The sequence below is a fragment of the Cetorhinus maximus genome, chromosome 10 (assembly GCF_964194155.1).
Source record: "Cetorhinus maximus chromosome 10, sCetMax3.hap1.1, whole genome shotgun sequence".
In the NCBI taxonomy this organism is placed as follows: Eukaryota; Metazoa; Chordata; class Chondrichthyes; order Lamniformes; family Cetorhinidae; genus Cetorhinus; species Cetorhinus maximus.
This window is the reverse complement of record NC_135888.1, coordinates 10,066,104-10,082,705: the sequence shown is the minus strand read 5'-3', so window position 1 is coordinate 10,082,705 and position 16,602 is coordinate 10,066,104. Positions and strand designations below refer to the sequence as shown.

At 43.9% G+C, this 16,602-nt stretch overlaps 1 protein-coding gene across 4 annotated transcripts in view; it reads right to left on the bottom strand.

The window, feature by feature from the left end:
• LOC144685438 (ras-specific guanine nucleotide-releasing factor RalGPS1-like) overlaps nucleotides 1-16,602 on the bottom strand; it is a 911,907-nt gene that overhangs the window by 366,960 nt on the left and 528,345 nt on the right. For all 4 annotated transcript variants that reach the window (XM_078549928.1, XM_078549931.1, XM_078549929.1 and 1 more), the window contains one exon: nucleotides 16,213-16,306. In XM_078549928.1, coding sequence (XP_078406054.1) covers nucleotides 16,213-16,306 — 94 coding nt within the window. The remainder of the gene's footprint in view (nucleotides 1-16,212; nucleotides 16,307-16,602) is intronic.

Genomic DNA, 16,602 nt, shown 5'->3' with positions numbered 1-16,602 from the left:
CAGGTTTCACTGCGGGTAAATCGGCAAAAATTTGTTTCCTCTGGTGGGTAAATGGGGAGCAAGAGCAAGGGGACTGAGGATTCTCGCTACGCTCAGCTCCAACACATGATGGAGATGCAGGAGGGCAGAGTACAGCAGCGGGTGCTGTAGAATTGGGAAGAGCACTCTTGCTCCCGCACGCTTTACATAAGGGAAAGTTTTAAAAAAAAATTTACCATACCATTTCTTAAGCAATCTCCAGTGGTCTCTTTGAGGACCACTGATGTAAAACTAGGAAAACAGATCAGAGCTTACATGGGCGCAGTCTCCATCTAGCTTTTCCACACATTGCAGAAAGTTCTGGAAACATGGTGCAGGGCCTAATTTGCCAATTTAAATTGATCCACGCTGATTTCAGACGGCCACCAAGGAAACCTCTAAGCAGGGAGGGCTAATAGGGTGATAGCAATGCCACTGGCACAGATGAGGTACAGGACTCTCTTCCAGAAACCGGTTTACATTGTGCCCCTTCTACACCCAAAGAACAGGCAAAACACTTTCTAACCTAGTGTGTCCTATTAACTTCTGCTAAACCTGGCCCATGCCAAGCACAAAAATGTCAGATCTGGCCCATTGCGTATTCGGTCCAATGGCATCACCATCATTGAATCCCCCACTATCAACATCCTGGGGATTACCATTGACCAGAAACGGAACTGGACTGGCCATATAAATACTATGGCTACAAGAGCAGATCAGAGGCTAGGAATCCTGCGACAAGTAACTCACCTCCTGACTCCCCAAAGCCTGTCCACCATCGACAAAGCACAAGTCAGGAGTGTGATGGAATACACTCCACTTGCCTGGATGAATGCAGCTCCCACAACACTCAAGAAGCTTTATACCGTCCAGGTCAAAGCAGCCCACTTGATTGGCACCACATCCACAAACATTCACTCACCACCGACACACAGTAGCAGCAGTGTGTACCATCTACAAGATGCACTGCGGGAATTCACCAAGGCTCCTTTGACAGCACCTTCCAAACCCACAACCACTGCTGCTACCATCTAGGACAAGTGCAGCAGATAGATGCGAACACCACCACTTGGAAATTCCCCTCCAAGTCACTCACCATTCTGACTTGGAAATATATCGTCGTTTCTTCACTGTCGCTGGATCAAAATCCTGGAATTCCCCTCCTAACAGCACTGTGGCTGTATCTACACCACATGGACTGCAGCAGTTCAAGAAGGCAGCTTACCACCACCTTCTCAAGGGCAACTAGGGATGGGCAACAAATGCTGGCCTAGCCAGCGAAGCCCACATCCGATGAATGAATTAAAAAAAAAATAGAAACATAGAAATTGGAGCAAAAGAGGTCCACTCAGCCCCTTGAGCCTGTCTTGCCTTTTAATAAGACCATGGCTAATCGTCTATCTCAACACCATTTCCCCGCACTATCACCATTTCCCTTGATATTGTTAATATCTAGAAAGTCTTTAATATCTAGTAAATTGAGTTGAACATCCCTGTCTTCTCCCTTTCTCTTGAGATGTTCCTCGTTAATGGTAAAATATCTTCTGCTTTGGTTTAATATATCTCTGCTATAATTTATCTTTGAACATCACCAATATCACAAATTAGCCAATCTGGTTTAGTTAGGTGATGTACCTTCCCCTTTAACTAGAGATTTCCAATCTAAACTGTTCTTTTTTCTCATTCATTCTTGGGATGTGGACGTTGTTGGCAAGGCCAGCATTTGTTGCCCATTTCTCATTGCCCTTGAACTGGGTAGGCTTGCTAGGCCATTTTAGAGGGCAGATAATTAAAAGTCAACCACGTTGTTCTGGGTCTGGAGTCACATGTAGGCCAGACCGGGTAAGGACGGCAGATTTCCTTCCCTAAAGGTCATTGGTGAACCAGTTGGGTTTCTATGACAACCTGGTGGTTTCACAATCATTCTTAATGAGACCAGCATTTTACTCCATATTTATTGATGAATTAAATTTAAATTCTCCCAGCTACCTTGGAACTCATGTCTCTGGAGTATTGGTCCAGACCTCTGTTTTATAAGTCCAAGTATCAACAGCATAATGCCACTGTTCCCTACACCATCTTTATCCAAACGCTCTCTCACTGTCTCAAATTCAGCTCTCCATTAATCTGGCATCAACTTCAAATTGCTAGCATGAACTTGGGAGCGAGAGGGCAACATGGTCGGGGGGAATACTCACAAGCAGAAGCTCAGAGGCAGGGAAAGAAAGTAAATTCCGAATTGGATGGGGGGGAGGGAGGTAAGAGTGTTCCCATCACAGTGACAGCTGTATAAAACATTTCTTAATAAAGATGCGAGGGAGAAAAATAAATATTTTTCCAAGGTCTTGCAACAGACGTAGGGGAGTTTAGGTCATTGACCATTTTTTTATTCTTTCACAGGATGTGGGTGTCGCTGGCTAGGCCAACATTTGTGGCTCATCCCTAGTTGCCCTTGAGGAGGCGGTAGTGAGCCACCTTCTTAAACCGCTGCAGTCCGTGTGGTGTAGATTCACCCACATGCTGTTAGGCAGGGCATTGCAGGATCTAGGAATGAAGGGACTGAACTTGACCTCTGTTTTTCTCTCTTCACAGACACTGCCTGGCCTGCTGAGTGCATGCAGCATTTTCTGTTTTTATTGCAGTTAATGAGATGCTGCATACTTGCAGTTTTGGTTATGACAAGCCCATATCCCGCTGCACTCTCAGTGTTAACTGCGGCTGCTCGGAGTTGCCAGCTATGTTAGGTTTTTGAAGCTTCTGTTTTTATCACAAAAAGACAGGGTTAAACGCGATTCCTCGATGCACTGCATTTCATAACTTAAAATAGAAAAAAAAGTGATCCTCTGCAGTTGGCTGCCAGGAGAATGACCTCTGTGGGTTGACCTTCCATGTATTCCTGCCAGCTACATCCATGCAATCCACATGGAAACCAGGGCAAAAGTTGATGGTACTTAAAATGCAAGAGCTTTGTCCACGGCCTTGTGTTTTGTGTTTCCTCATTTTTAATGCTGATTTATCACAATCTTTTATGCTGGTTCAAAATTGACCTCATCCGATCAGGGCCCGCCCATAAAACTGGCCACGCCTCCAGGCCGAAAGCGATAGATTCTGCTGGCTCGATAAGACTGGGCTCAGTTTCTTAGGCACATTTCAGCGTTTCTCATATCAAACAATGTTTCATTTACTGAGGAGAGGACTGATATTTGTCAATGAAGTTACTCGATTGCTCAGGAGGCAACTGACCTAACTACCCATCTCGATCTGGCTCGACTATCCCTAACCTAACTACCCACTCAGCCACACTACCCACTCACTCACTCACTCACTCACTCACCAACTCACTCACTCACCAACTCACATTCATTCATCCATTCACTAATGTTCAAAGGCTGGACTTTTAAACTTACCATGCGGTAGCTAGCGCCGTAAAAAAAGGGGGTGCATCCTGTCTTCCCCCAGCTCTACCCCGCTCTGATGGAGTTCCCCGAGGGATGCTACACTGCGTATTTCTGTGAAAGCTGGGAATCGGACGGTCAGGGAAGAAAGACGCAGCAGTGACGAGTTGGGGGGAATTTTCTGAGTGTAGCCATAATCTGCTCGTCATTACCACTGCTCAGGAGATCTATTCGTTGTAATTACTGCTAAACCCATTTTCAGCTGTATTAACAGAAACGCATCAGGTTACCACTCTTAAACAAATCAAGGAATAATGTTTAAGTGGAAAGAAAAAAAAAAATGACATTCTTTTAAGCTGCCCAGTTCCACGGGTTCCTGGAAGATTTTACATTTGTGACTATAAAAGTAGATTTTAGCGGAAGCTTGAAGCCTAATCTAACCAGTGTAATTCCAAGCACATTTTGTCCTGATTGCGTCCAAAGTGGAAACTCTATCCCAATGTCTTCTTTGCTGCATTCGGTACATAACAAGACAGTGGATTACCCAGGGGACCGGGGGACAGCAAACCAATCACTCCCAAGGGCTAGAAACAATTAAGCTATGTCACTCAGCTCTTTACCAAATGACAATCTATCAGGATAATCCTTGCGTAGACAACAGTTGGTGAAAGTGTAGGTGGCTATTAGAATGCTGTAATGTATGTTCTATGGAGTTTCTAACTGGTGTTTAAATAAAATACCTTTGTCTCAGAGATTGGATAGATTGGATTTTCAAAAACGATGCTTATTTTTATAGGGCTTTATGGGCATAAGATTATTTTTGATGCAACAGCTATGATTTGAGTCAGCTATAACAGACACAGAGACAGGACATTAATCTCTATTTCCTCGTAGGTTGGTGCTCTTCCTGAAATTCTACAAGGACACTGATGTAATTGAGAAATGTTGTACAAAACTGCTGTCTTATTTGGACTAAATCCATTAACTCGGCGTTGCTGCTTGCTCTGCAAACAACATGTGAATAAACCCTCTTGGTATTTAATCGCTTACAAAAGTGTTAACAAAAATAAAAAGCAAATTCTTGTTTTTTTCCAGACAGCAAAGCAGGGTATGTGATGCAAAGGAAACACAATGCAATACCAGTCCATAGAAGATTTGAAAAAAAAACCAAGGCTTGCACCTAATCTAAAAGTAGCAAATAATGAAGTATTTTAAGGATATGAGCCACACAGCAATGTGAATTCAGAAGCAATAAATTACATCACATAGGATATAAACAGCACAGAAACAAGTCATTCAGCCCAAACAGTCCATGCTGGTGTTTATGTTCCACTTGAGTCTCTTCCCATCTTTCCTTATTTAACTCTATCATCGTAATCTTCTACTGTTCTCCCTCATGCACTCGTCTAGCTTCCCCTTACATGCATTTATTCTATTTGTTTCAACCATTCTCACCACTAATTGGATAAAGAAGTGAGAAATGATTCGCCTGTTCGCCCTATGCACACTAGTCCAGATTTCATTTTTTATTCGTTCAGGGGTTGTGGGCTTCACTGGCTGGGCCAGCATTTATTACCCATCCCTAGTTGCCCTTGAGGTGGTGGTGGTGAGCTGCCTTCTTGAACCGCTGCAACCCATGCGGTGTAGGTACACCCACAGTGCTGTTAGGAAGGGAGTTCCAGGATTTTGGCCCGGCGACAGTGAAGGAACGGCGATACATTTCCAAGTCAGGATGATGAGTGACTTGGAGGGGAACTTCCAGGCGGCGGTGTTCCCATCTATCTGCTGCCCTTGAGCTTCTAGATGGTAGCGGTCGTGCCTTTGGAAGAAGCTGACAAAGGAGCCTTGGTGAATTCCTTGTGTGCAAGGTTTTCCTTTAGCTCATAGGAGCCATATGCTGAGCAGAGGTTGGTTTTGTGTTAGACACAAGAAAATTAATCTTGAGAAGCGCCAACTGTAACGGATAGCTTTTGTTGGTTTTCTAAGTTGACATGCAAAACTTGCGTTGTACTTTTCAGGTCCTACGAAATACGAAGATACAAAATGGGAGCAGAAGTGGGCCCTCGGGCCGGCTCCACCATTCAATAAGATCATGGCTAATCTGCTCATGTTTCAAGCTACACATTCCCATTTAACCCCAAAAAACCTTTGATTCCTTGCCTAGTAAGAATCCATCTACCTCCGCCTTAAAAATATTCAGTGACCCCCACCTCCACCACCTTCAGGGACAGAGAGTTCCAAAGTCACACAACCCTCAGAGAAAACATTCCATCCTCACCTCTGTCCTGTAAGGGCGACCCCCTAATTTTAAAACAGTGGCCCCCAGTTCTGGAATCTCACACAAGAGGAAACATCCTTTCCACATCCACGCAATGGTGTAGTGGTATTGTCGCTGGACTAGTAATCCCGAGACCCAGGGTAATGCTCTGGGGACCTGGGTCTGCATCCTGCCACGGCATATAGTGGAATTTGAATTCATTTTTAAAAAAAAACAATCTGGAATTAAAAGTCTAATGACGACCATGAAATTGTTGTAAAAACCCATCTGGTTCACTAATGTCCTTTGGGGAAGGAAATCTGCCGTCCTTACCTGGTCTGGTCTACATGTGACTCCAGGCCCACAGCAATGTGGTTGACTCTTTAAATGCCCTCTGAACAAGGGCAATTAGGGATGGGCAACAAATGCTGCCATGTAAATGTAAAAAAAACAAATCTCGTCAAGACTGCTTTACCCCCTGCCGCCGATGCTTTTTAAAAGCTATGAGGGTTTTCGTTCTTCAAAAGGGATGTGTTTGAAAATTCTGGGAATGTAATGTAGCATACTCTTATGACACTTCATTAATTTGGTGAGCCGTTTGCCAATGCAAGGCCCAAATTTTAATTTGCTGGCTGTGCATTTTGTTGCGATTGTCAAGGCCAAAATGGCACAAGACTAAGGAGAGGATGGAGGGATGGAAAGAATGCACATTGGAGCGACCAATAGCAAACAGTGCCAACTGTAAAACTCTTCCATTCATTGGAAACTTTGGCAGACCTTGAAATTAATTTTCAGCAGATATTGTTACTCAGAACAAGTTGAATTTACCATTTACCACTAATGGATAATCTAACGCAGAGTAGAGGGCAGAAGGGTTTGAAAATAACCACCAGCGTGGTTCACATAACTCATAAGCATTTTTTATTGAGTGAACTGTCAGTAGCATAGCAATAACGTCACTGGGCTAGTCATCCAGTGACCCAGACTAATGTTCTCGCCTCAGTGACGGTGACCATTAAAAACCCTTCTGATTCACTGATGTCCTTTTGGGGAGGGGTTCTGCCACCCCTTCCCCGGTCTGGCCTACGTACACGTGACTCCAGGCCCACAGCAATGAGGCTGACCCTTAAGCGCCCTTGGAAATGGCTTTGCAAGCCGCTCAGCTAGAAGGCAGCTCACCATCACCTGGCTTTGCCAATGAAAGCATAAGGAATGTCTTGTGATTCACTGTTCCATTAATAGCTGAGAATCTCCTCACAGTGAGCTGCACCTTTTTTAAAATGAATAGTGCCTGCCTGTAGCTCGCAGAGGTTGGGTTTCCTGCCCGTTCGCATACCCATTGATGCAGTCACTGGTGTAAATTCAGTGTAAAAGGCAGCATACATAGAGATGCCTTTAAAAAGGCAGTTCAGCTTGCTGAGGCACATTCAAATGAGAGAGGAGCAGTTTGGCTCTTTTCCTTCATTCCCAAACAGCTCTGTTGCATGTCTCACCAATTTATAATCCTTCTGCAGGATAATGGCCCACTGAATCACCGTCTTTACCGATACATGTGCAGGGGGGGACAGGCTCCTGGGTACGAGTGCCGCCAAGCCGGCCAGGAATGTAAGTCGAGAGCCGACAGCTGCCATCGTGCTGATCTCTGGGAATACAGATCAGGACCCAGTGGAATGGCAACGGCTGAGCTCCAACTGCCCGATGTTGCTATCTTCCCAGGATAGCAGCACACACCATGCTTCCACCCTTCGAGCACCATGCCAGTGGAATATGCAAAGGTGATGCCAGGTTGTCCAGCAACCCCAACCGATGGAGCCAGCAATGGCTCTGTGCCGGGAGCAAATGAAAAGAACACCACCTCAGCCCCACTACCCATCTGCACAGGATGAGGAACCAACTCACCTCACAAGACCCAGCTTATCAGCTGGCGCTTAGAAGGAGCACTGGGACAGGAGACAGAAAAGCAAGTATAGATGCCCAGAGAAGCAGGATGTTAGGTTAGACTAACTATTGTTATAGTGCTCAATTGTTCAGTGTCTGATTATGAGCGTCTGTTTACTAATGACGCTCGCTGTGCTCGATTGGTTAAGCCTGGGTGTGGACTCAGAGAAAAGTAAACAGAACTGGAAGCCAGAGCTGTAGCATGGAGTAGACATTTTAAAGCACTGTGAATAAAACCTGTTACACACGCAGGAACTAGTGTCATCTGTGCATAGGTCCAAGATATAAAATATGCAATAGGTTACAATCATTGTACTAAAATAGGCTGGGTATTTTGTTATTTGTGAAGCTTACAGCAACACAGGAAAGAATGCACTTCTTTGGTGCTAACTTATCACGCACTGTCAACTGAAGGCCAAAAGGACAATTTGCTGCGTGACAGAATGGGTAGTGAAATTTTTCTTTTTATCCAAGTGTTGGAGAAGGAAGTCAGGCCAGTGATGTGGTCTGAGTAAGACGGAGACAAAGGTTTCTGAGGTGACCTATCTGATGGGTTTTGTAACTATCACTACTGACTACTTGGAGTGCTCTTCATCCTGAGCAGCTCCTTGTAGTTGAGGATTGACTGAAGCCAGAGCCTCCCAAAGATAAGTCGAAGTGAAACTCATCCCAAGTGGCAAAGTTGTGAAGGGCACAGCAGCTAATCAGTGATTATATTTCAGATTCCCTCCTGACACATCGGTACTGTAGAACCATGTTTTTAAGAACCCAATGGCCCTCTCAATCAGCAGCCTGGTAGCTGCCTGTGCATCACTGTAATGTAGCTGTTAGCCATGGGAATAGGGGGAGGATTTGTTGACCAACCAAAGCCAATTTGCATCTGATTCTGAGGCCAGATAGGACAGACTGATGAAGGATAAAGACATCAAGGGCATTAACATGGAGGATCCTTTGATTGTCATACACGGTCCAGACAACAAGGAAGTGGAGACCCACCCTGTTGAGGCTCTGAGTGGGTATTCTCATGTTGTTCTGAATGCAATGTGTGTGTGACCACATCCTGGATGTTCATCAAGCAAGGTATTGGCTGTTTGTTCCTGCTGCCATGCCATACTTCCAGCCTTTCCACTGTCATGTTTAACATTTGTTGACTGGAGATGTGGAATGATACCAAAAATGAAATGCTCCCTCAGAGTTTAGAGTCACTCAGGGCACGTTCAGTGTTTATGGATTCCATCAGGACACTCAGTAAAGTGCAATCAGAATTGGGGAGCGGGTGGGTGGGGGAGGGGGGGGCAAGAAAGAATGACTAGGAGGAGCAAAGGACAAGATAACAAAAAAGAACAGAAGAGAGGTAAAGATTAAAGAGGAACAAAGCAGGATCTTAAGAACAAGCCAGTCAGCACAGCAGGAGGAGGGGGTGGGCCATAAGGCACAGCATTGCAGAATACTTGGAACCATTGACATTCACACCCACAGGAGACAACCTTCTGGCCCGATATATCTGTGTTAGCTATTTGCTGGAGTAATCCAAAACCAAATGCACTGCCTCGCTTTCTTCCTGTGGCCCAGTATCTTCCCTGGTTTCAAATATTCATCCAATTTTCTCTTAGCAGTTCCAATGGCTTCTGCCTCAACCACGCACTGTGGCAAAGCATTTCTGCAATCTTGTGTAAGTCCAGTAAATAATTGCTGAAAAAATCCAATACGTGTGCACAAGACAATCTTTTCAGAGCTCTGAATGACCTGCCAGGTGATAACCTTCCAATTGTGTATCAGATAAAACAACTTGCATTTACATTGGGTCTTTAATATAGATCAACGTCCCAAGCTGCTTCACATTTTAATCAAAGAGTTTACCGGAAACTTGGTCAAAAAGTGGATTTGGAAGATGCCCGAGGATAGCAGGTAAATGACGGGACAGAGGAGTTTAGGGATGGATTTCCCAAGCATGAGGCGGCGAAGCCTGAAAGCACAGTTGCTATGGTGGGGCGAGGAGAGTGGACAATGCACAAAGGACCAGAGTCAGAGGAACAAAGAGCAGTGGGAGCTTTAAGGCTGGAGGAGGTTTACAGAGATAGAGCCAAAGGCCATGAAAGGATTTAAACACTGGGAGTTAATGTACGTCAGTAAAGACAGGAGTGATGGGTGAGCGGGACTTGGTGCAGCATAACGGACAGCAGATGAACTGAAGTTTATGGAGCGTGACAGATGGGAGGCCAGCCAGGATTGGAATAGTTGAGTCTCTATACCATTTTAGAGAAAACTTGTTAAATGTATAATCTGTCAAAGTAACTGAAGGAAAGACTTGTTTATATTGAACCTTTCATACCCTTAGGACATCTCAAAGTGCTTCATGGCCAATGAATGGCTTTTGAAATAAAGCAGGGTAAAGACTTGCGTTTATAAAGCCCCTGTTATGACCTCAGGACATCCCAAAGTGCTTTACAGCTGAACTATTTTTGAAGACTATTCACTGTTGTACTGTTGGAAACACAACAGCCAATTTTCACACAACATGCTCCCAGAAACAGGAATGTGATAATGATCATACGAACGGACGAATTAGGAGCAGGAGTAGGCCACTTGACTCCTCGAGCCTGGTCTGCCATTCAATAGGATTATGGCTGATCAACCCCACATTCCCGCCTACCCCGATAACCTTTCACCTCTTTGTTAATCAAGAATCTATCTGGCTCTGCCTTAAAAATATTCAAATACTCTGCTTCCATCATCTTTTGAGGAAGGGTTCTAAAGACTCATTACCCTTAGGGAAAAAAATTTCTCCTCATCTCTGACTTAAATGAGCAACCCCTTACTTTTCAACAGTGACTCCCTAGTTCTAGGTTCTCCAACAAGAAGAAACATTCTCTCCACATCCACCCCGTCAAGACCCCTCAGGATCTTAAAGATTTCAATCAAGTCACGTCTTATTCTTCTAAACTCCAATGGATGGAAGCCTAACCTGTCCAACCTTTCCTCATAAGAGGACCCGCCCATTCCTGGAATTAATCTAGTAAATTGAACTGCTTCTAACGGATTTACATCTTTCCTTAAATAAGGAGACCAGTACTGTACATAGTACTCCAGATGTGGTCTCACATTCTCAATTCCCCTCACAATAAATGATAACATTATATTAGCTTTCCTAATTACTTGCTGTACCTGCATACTAGCTTTTGTGATTCATGCACTAGGACACCCAGATCCCTCTGAATCTCAAAGCTCTGCAATCTCCCACCACTTAGATAATAAGCTTCTTTTTTATTCTTCCTGCCAAAATAGGCAATTTCACATTTGGCCACATTATACTCCATTTGCCAGATCTTTGCCCACTCACTTAACCCATCTATCTCACTTTGTAGCCCCCTTATGTCCTCTTCACAATTTACTTTCCTACCTATCTTTGTGTCATTAGCAAATTTAGCAACCATACCTTCGGTCCCCTCATCCAAGTCATCTATATAAATTTTAAAAAGTTGAGGTCCCAGCACTGATCCCTGTGGCACACCACTCGTCATATCCTTCCAACCAGAAAAAGACCCATTTATGCCAACTCTCTGCTTCCTGTTAGCTAACCAATCTTATATCCATGCCAGTATGTTACACCATGAGCTTTTATTTTCCACAATAATCTTTGATGTGGCACTTTATCAAATGCCTTCTGGAAACCTAAGTACAGTACATCCATTGGTTCCCCTTTATCCACGGCACATGTGACTCCTTCAAAGAACTCCAATAAATTGGTTAAACATGATTTCCCTTTCACAAAACCATGTTGACTCTGCCTGATTGCCTTGATTTTTTTCTAAGTACCCTGCTATAACATATTTAATAATCGCTTCTAATATTTTCCCTGTGACAGATGTTAGGCTAACTGGCCTGTAGTTTGTGCTTTCTGTTTCCCTTCCTTTATGAATAAAAGAGTTACATTTGCTATTTTCCAATCTAATGGAACCTTTCCCGAATCTAGAGAATTTTGGAAAATTAAAACCAATGCATCAATTATCTCACTAGCCACTTCTTTCAAGACCTTAGGGTGAAGTCCATCCGGACCTGGGGATTTGTCAGCCCGCAGTCCCAACAATTTGCTCAATACCACTTCCCTGGTGATTGTAATTTTCCCGAGTGTTCCCTCCCTTTCATTTCCTGATTGACAGCTATTTCCGGGATGTGACTTGTATCCTCTCATGAAGATTGAAGCAAAGTACCTGTTTAATTCACCCACCATCTCCTTACTTTCCGTCATCAATTCCCCAGACACGTTTTTTGTGATGTTGGTTGAGAGAGAAATATTGGCCAGGACACCAGGGCTAACTCACCCGCTTGACTTCAAAACAGCGCCATACATCTTTACATTGACCTGAGAGAGCAGGCAGAGCCTCGCTCCCAGGTCGCGTTTGAAAGAAGGCACCTCCAATGGTGTAGCACTCCCTCAGTACAGCACAGTAGTGTCAGCCTAGTGTAGTCTCTGCTGTTATGTAGGCTAACAAAGTATCCGACTTATCTTATGACTGTTTGTGGGGCAAATGATCAGTTAACTTGTTTTTTGGTGATACTAGTTGAGGGATAAATGCGGCCAGGCTACAACGGAATTCCCTTGATCTTCTTCAAATAGCGTCGCGAGATCCTTTACATTCCACTGAACGGGTGGCCGGGCCTCAGTTTAACATCTCGTTTATGAGGGAATTACATTTTCCTCCATTTCAATAATTAGGAAATCTTGTGAATCAGTGGGAAGTGTCCTTGCCTTTAAGCCAGATGCTCTGGCTTACCACCCAGGACTTGAAGGTGGTGAGTTCATAACGCAGCCAAACAGGTTGAGTATCAAGCTGCAAATCCTTCCAACACACGCCAATGGCAGGCAGTAAGAGTGGGAAAGATTCCTGATAAGCTGTGCGATGGAAAGAAATTGGAGCCTCTCTCGCTCCAGACTACAACATGGGTGTAAAAGCAGATGCTGCCATTGCAACTGGGACTCCCTGAATGAACCATAACACAACACCACCACATTTCACTATCTATAGGACAGTACCTCAAACAGTAAATCACCACTGATGCAATGTAAGTCCACACGTCTGGAAATGATAAAAGCTACAGCCAGTTTCACAAGTTAGCATTGTTTTTATTCTATAGTGTGACCTTCTGTCAAACGATGTGGGCAAGGGTTTAAAAGTGCAAGTCCTCGGAAAAAGCTTCAAAGTGGAAGGCCATTATAGGGGGAAATATAGACAACAAATTCCGAGAAAAAAACGTGTGTAGCTGCTCACTTGCCAATCACATTGAACAGGGAAACATAATGTGAAAAAAATGAAGAGAATCACAAGCAGCAAAAACATGCTCCTCCGACAAACAGCGTACAATCTTCTGTACGTTGGTTCCGACTGACAGAAGGAGATGCAAGTAAACCCTCTGAGAGGCTGCATCTTTGTGAAATATCTTCCATTAGTGCGACAAAATTTCAGGCCCAAATATATCCCAGCCTGTCATTCAACCCTGGCCAACTGCTGACCAACAGCTAAAAAAATTTCCATGGTCTGGGCAGCACTAAAACGATCATGTCCCGTAGAATATCAATCCTCTCGGAGAGACGCAGTAATAACAGCAATTCAGCCAGGACTTTCTGGCCCCACCGCTGGCGGGCGTCGTCACGGGCAGAATAGGAAGATTTGGAGAGCCATTGGCTCTCTAAATCTTCCCGTCCCGCCCACGATGGTGCCTGCCAATGCCGGAGCTGGAAAATCCCACCCGAAGAGGCAACGATTGGAGACTGGAGAGGAGAGCAGGACGGTTGTCAGGTAACATCATTACTACACAGCGTCTTCCCCAGATTGGAACTATTTGATCAAACTCAACAACGTTGGATCTTAGATTGGAAATGTGCAGGGATCCAAGTTACTTTGGAAACATAGGTTATAAAAAAAATGTGCTAATAAGTTGAAATCCCTTCCAACAGCTTTTTTTTTAATAAGCTTCAAAGCCAACGTTTTCCTGTAACTTTTAGATGCCAAAGCAAATTGGTTAAATTCCTTTTCTTTTCTTTTTCCACAGACAGTGCAATCTGTGCTCATTCAATTGGGAACACACTCAGAGAGCTTAGTTCTTGAAAAGGCACATTTTCCACGTTTCCCATGTACAAAACCCTTTTCGGTCTCAATAAATATGATTCTTTTTTACGTTAAGCAGTTACCTGTCTGGAATCTCATCCCTGTCGTCACAATGTGAAAGTTAATTTTGACGTAATTTGCGCTGTTTCGCTCCTTGTTATTCAGTGTCTCGCCACGATACTAAATTTTAAGCTTTCCCAGTGGCTCCTCGTCGACTGTTTGGAAGCAATCAGGGGCCCAGAGGCGAGTCTCCACCTCTGTACTTTCAGGTACATTCTGGGCCATTCATCAGTGTTTAAGGGTAGAATTTTCCGGTCGGTGTGCGCCCGCCGAAATGTGAACGGCCTATTAAGGCCATTAAGAAATTGATTGAGCCACTTCTGAACGCTGTCCGTCCAACCTTAAAAGGTTGGCGGGGGGCAGGCGAAGAGCCCAAGCGGCCTTCGCGTTTTTCATTAAACCTCATCCACGGGCGGGATGAGGTTTCCTGAAGCTTTTATGAAATAAATAAATACATTTCCACAAATATAAAAACATGTCCCCATTCATGTGACACAGTCGCATGAGAGGACATGTTCAAATAAATGTTTTAGTCGTTTATTTAATTGTTTTGATACCCATTCAGTCTTCCTGAGGCAGCTCCGTGCCTCAGGGAGTTTGCTGCGCTCTTTAAGAGCGCTGGCCCCAGCTCTCCCTCCTCCCCCCCGCCCGCACAGATAACGCTGAGTGCTACCGGCTGCATATTATTTTGGGTGGGCCTTAATTGGCCCGTACGCGTAAAATGACGGTGCGGAGTTGATCGTGGGCAGCGATCAGCTCCGCGCCCGCACCCACCCGCTCCTGTCCAGCTCGCCCGCCCGCCCCAGGAAACATCCTGCCCTAAGACACCGATGTGGATGTGAACAATCCCACAGCACGATTCAAACTTCGCCTCTTAAGTTAAAAAAATCACAATGGCCAATGAAAACACCTGAAAATTAAAATTGTCATTTATTGTCTGCTCATGGGACTAGGTGAATGTTCGGCCCTGATCTCTCATGTTAAAGTTGTTCCCATTTTGATAGCATTTCCACTGGGCACGATTATTTACTTTGCCATAGACAGAAGCCACAGCTATGGTGGACATACATCCAACGTTGACTTGCGCGGCAACTCAATCGGAAGTGTCATCAGGAACAACACCAGCCCTACATCGTCAGAAGTAAACCGGTTGACACTTAGTTGATGCTCTGTGTGGATAGCCTCAGAAAGCTGGTTCTATTTTCACTCTGATACTGTTGATCCTCCTCAGAAACACCACCTGGCTTGTCCCACCCAGCCTCATATTGAGCTGCCTTTTCTTAAACTTTGCTCCTTCCAAATGAACCAAGTTCACAGTGTTTGGAGGCGGCAGCAGCAGTGGGTTGAACCGCCAATCATTCAACATATAGCATTAAGAGGGTTATTCAGATCTGGTTTGCGGTCTCATGGATTCTTCCAGGTAATGCACCAGGTGAAATGCTCGTCCGCTTACAATCCCAGTTTAGTCTAGTCCAAAACTGGATTTAATTAGAGTGAGCTTATTTTAAAGACCATTGGGGAGCTCAACAATATCTACTAGTGTTAGTTATCTCAATAGACCCAGTAGTACATGACTATAGACTTAATGTCTGCAGTACATAAAGAAGCTCTATGGGGGAAAGAATGCTTCATACAGGAAAATCTATAGACTGGGAACCGCATTACACAGCGCATCTCTGTGCATTACAAGTTTAGATGTGGTCTGCTGGTTGCCTGTAGCCCACAATTTTAACTCCTCTTCATAGCATGAAGAGGTCTATTTTCTCTTCTTAAAAATATGATCATTACTATGTGATGACAGCAGCCTCCCACACAAACTAACTCTGCCAGGATGGGGGAAAGCTAACTCCTCCACTTAAATAACCGTCAACCATCATGTTTGTTTTTCTTGTAATTCTGGAACCAACTCTCTCTTTTTCTAAGCTGCAGAAGTTGGTGTTTTGGAGAGAACACTTTTTCCTTCAGAATCTAAAACGGATACAGTCCATATGTAGTCATTTTGTTACTTTTACTGGATTTTAACCATAATCATTTCTGACCATTTTTCTTTGTAATTGGAACATATTTACAGTAAAGAGAGTTTTTTTTTAAAATATAAATGTCGTGTTAAAATTACTACACTTAGTTCGCATCTTGATGTTTTGGTGTATATTATACCACAGTCAAAGCACTTCCGGCCTTTCGTTTGTAAAATTATCTTATCCAAAATAAAATTCCAACAAACATCATAATTAATAAACTGTAAATAGTCCAGACCCCGAGGTGAGGTAATCGCTATTTCTAAATTACTCGACAATTCCCTTGTGAGCCTCTTATTCTCGTATAAGGTAGAGAAGTGTGCTGGCAACTGAGCAGTGCATTACATAAGTTACTTCCCCAAACAATGCAATCCTTTCATTGGATACTTTATGGTTGTAAAACAAACATATGCACTCACTTGTAGTTGTCCTCTTCCACAAACTTTTGTAGCTCTTCGATATACCGTACAGATTTCAAGTACTTCTGCACATGGGGTAATGTTACCAGATAGTCTGTGAAGAAAAGTAACGTACCACTATTAGTCAAATCACCACAGTGAGAAATGTAGTTTTAAGTTTTTTAGTTGCAAAGAATATTTTCTTTCATTGGGAAACCTTGGTGCAGGTGTATGGTCCCAAGTGCAGAATATCACTCTAACTCATTCTTTTGCAGCACCTCAAAACCAGAATTTTTCACCTTTCTGATTGCTCTCCATTTAGATAATATTCTGCTTTTCTATTCTTCCTTCCGAAGTGGACAACCTCACGCTTTTCCCACATTACATACTCCTTCTTAAAAATGTTTGCTC